Source organism: Arachis duranensis, chromosome 7 (genome assembly GCF_000817695.3).
Source record: "Arachis duranensis cultivar V14167 chromosome 7, aradu.V14167.gnm2.J7QH, whole genome shotgun sequence".
Taxonomy (NCBI): domain Eukaryota; kingdom Viridiplantae; phylum Streptophyta; class Magnoliopsida; order Fabales; family Fabaceae; genus Arachis; species Arachis duranensis.
The window spans coordinates 73,338,858-73,339,917 of NC_029778.3; the positions used below are offsets into that span (position 1 = coordinate 73,338,858).

General features: G+C 24.1%; 1 protein-coding gene across 1 annotated transcript in view; it reads right to left on the reverse strand.

Moving 5' to 3' along the window:
* The window catches only part of LOC107459939 (protein SRG1), a 4,679-nt gene that overhangs the window by 2,581 nt on the left and 1,038 nt on the right, over positions 1-1,060 (reverse strand). Inside the window, exon 2 of the mRNA XM_016078252.3 lies at positions 349-596. Coding sequence (XP_015933738.1) covers positions 349-596 — 248 coding nt within the window. The remainder of the gene's footprint in view (positions 1-348; positions 597-1,060) is intronic.

The following is a 1,060-nucleotide window of genomic DNA, read 5'->3' on the forward strand; positions in this document are numbered from 1 at the left end:
GCACATATACAGACACTCCTTTTTAGGATTGATAATATATACCTTATCTGCATGTATTCAATTCGGGCTAATCTGTTCAGGTAAAAAAAAAGTTTAGTTTTGGTTAATCAATTAAAAATTAATTTTTAAAATTTAGTTTTGATTAACAAACTTTTAATAATATGGATATAATTTTTAAAATTATTTTATTAAATTGGATAACCAAAATTTAGTTATAATTTTTTATCCAATTAACTATATTTTATATTTTAAATGTACACCCCCTAAGAGCATCATAAATAAAATCACATTCCAAATAAATAAAATCATATAGATACACACATAATTGACAAATAGAAAGATCAAAACCTGAAAGGAAGAGGAAGGTTTGGAAATAGGTGGGGCAATCTCATGTGAGTTGGAAGAGTGGACATATAATAGATATCAGCCCAATCAAGTTTTTGGTCTTCACTCACAACAAAAGCTTGTCCAAACCCTTCAACATATTGAGAAGTTTGCCAAAACTTTTTCTTCTCTGACATTGGAAGGTTGAAGAAATCCTTAGTCTCCAACTTTACTTTCTCTATTAAAGAAGGGCTAACTCCATGATTTACCAGCTATATTAACAAATCAAATATAATTAACAGTAATCCCAGATAAAGCATGAATTGGCATAAAGTTTACGTGATCCAAGTATCTGAAAACTTCAAATTATACTTGATAACAAATATTTTTTTTGGTTAAATTACTCTATTAGTAAATATATTTTTATCAAATTTATAATTAAGTTCATACGTTTCAAAAGTTTTTAATTGGGTCATACATCAATTTTAAATTTATATCCCTCTATCATTTAAAAAATAGGAAATTCTATAATGATATTAGTTTTGGTGGCTAATAAAAATGACATAAATTTGACTTACAAATAAAATATTAACACATGACATGATAAATTTATGAACAAAATAATTCTCTCTCTCTTATAATCTTTTATTATTATTTTTATATCAAAATAATTTCTTATATTATAAAAAATAATTTCAAAAAAATAAAACTAAAATAATTTTTTCATTATATTTAT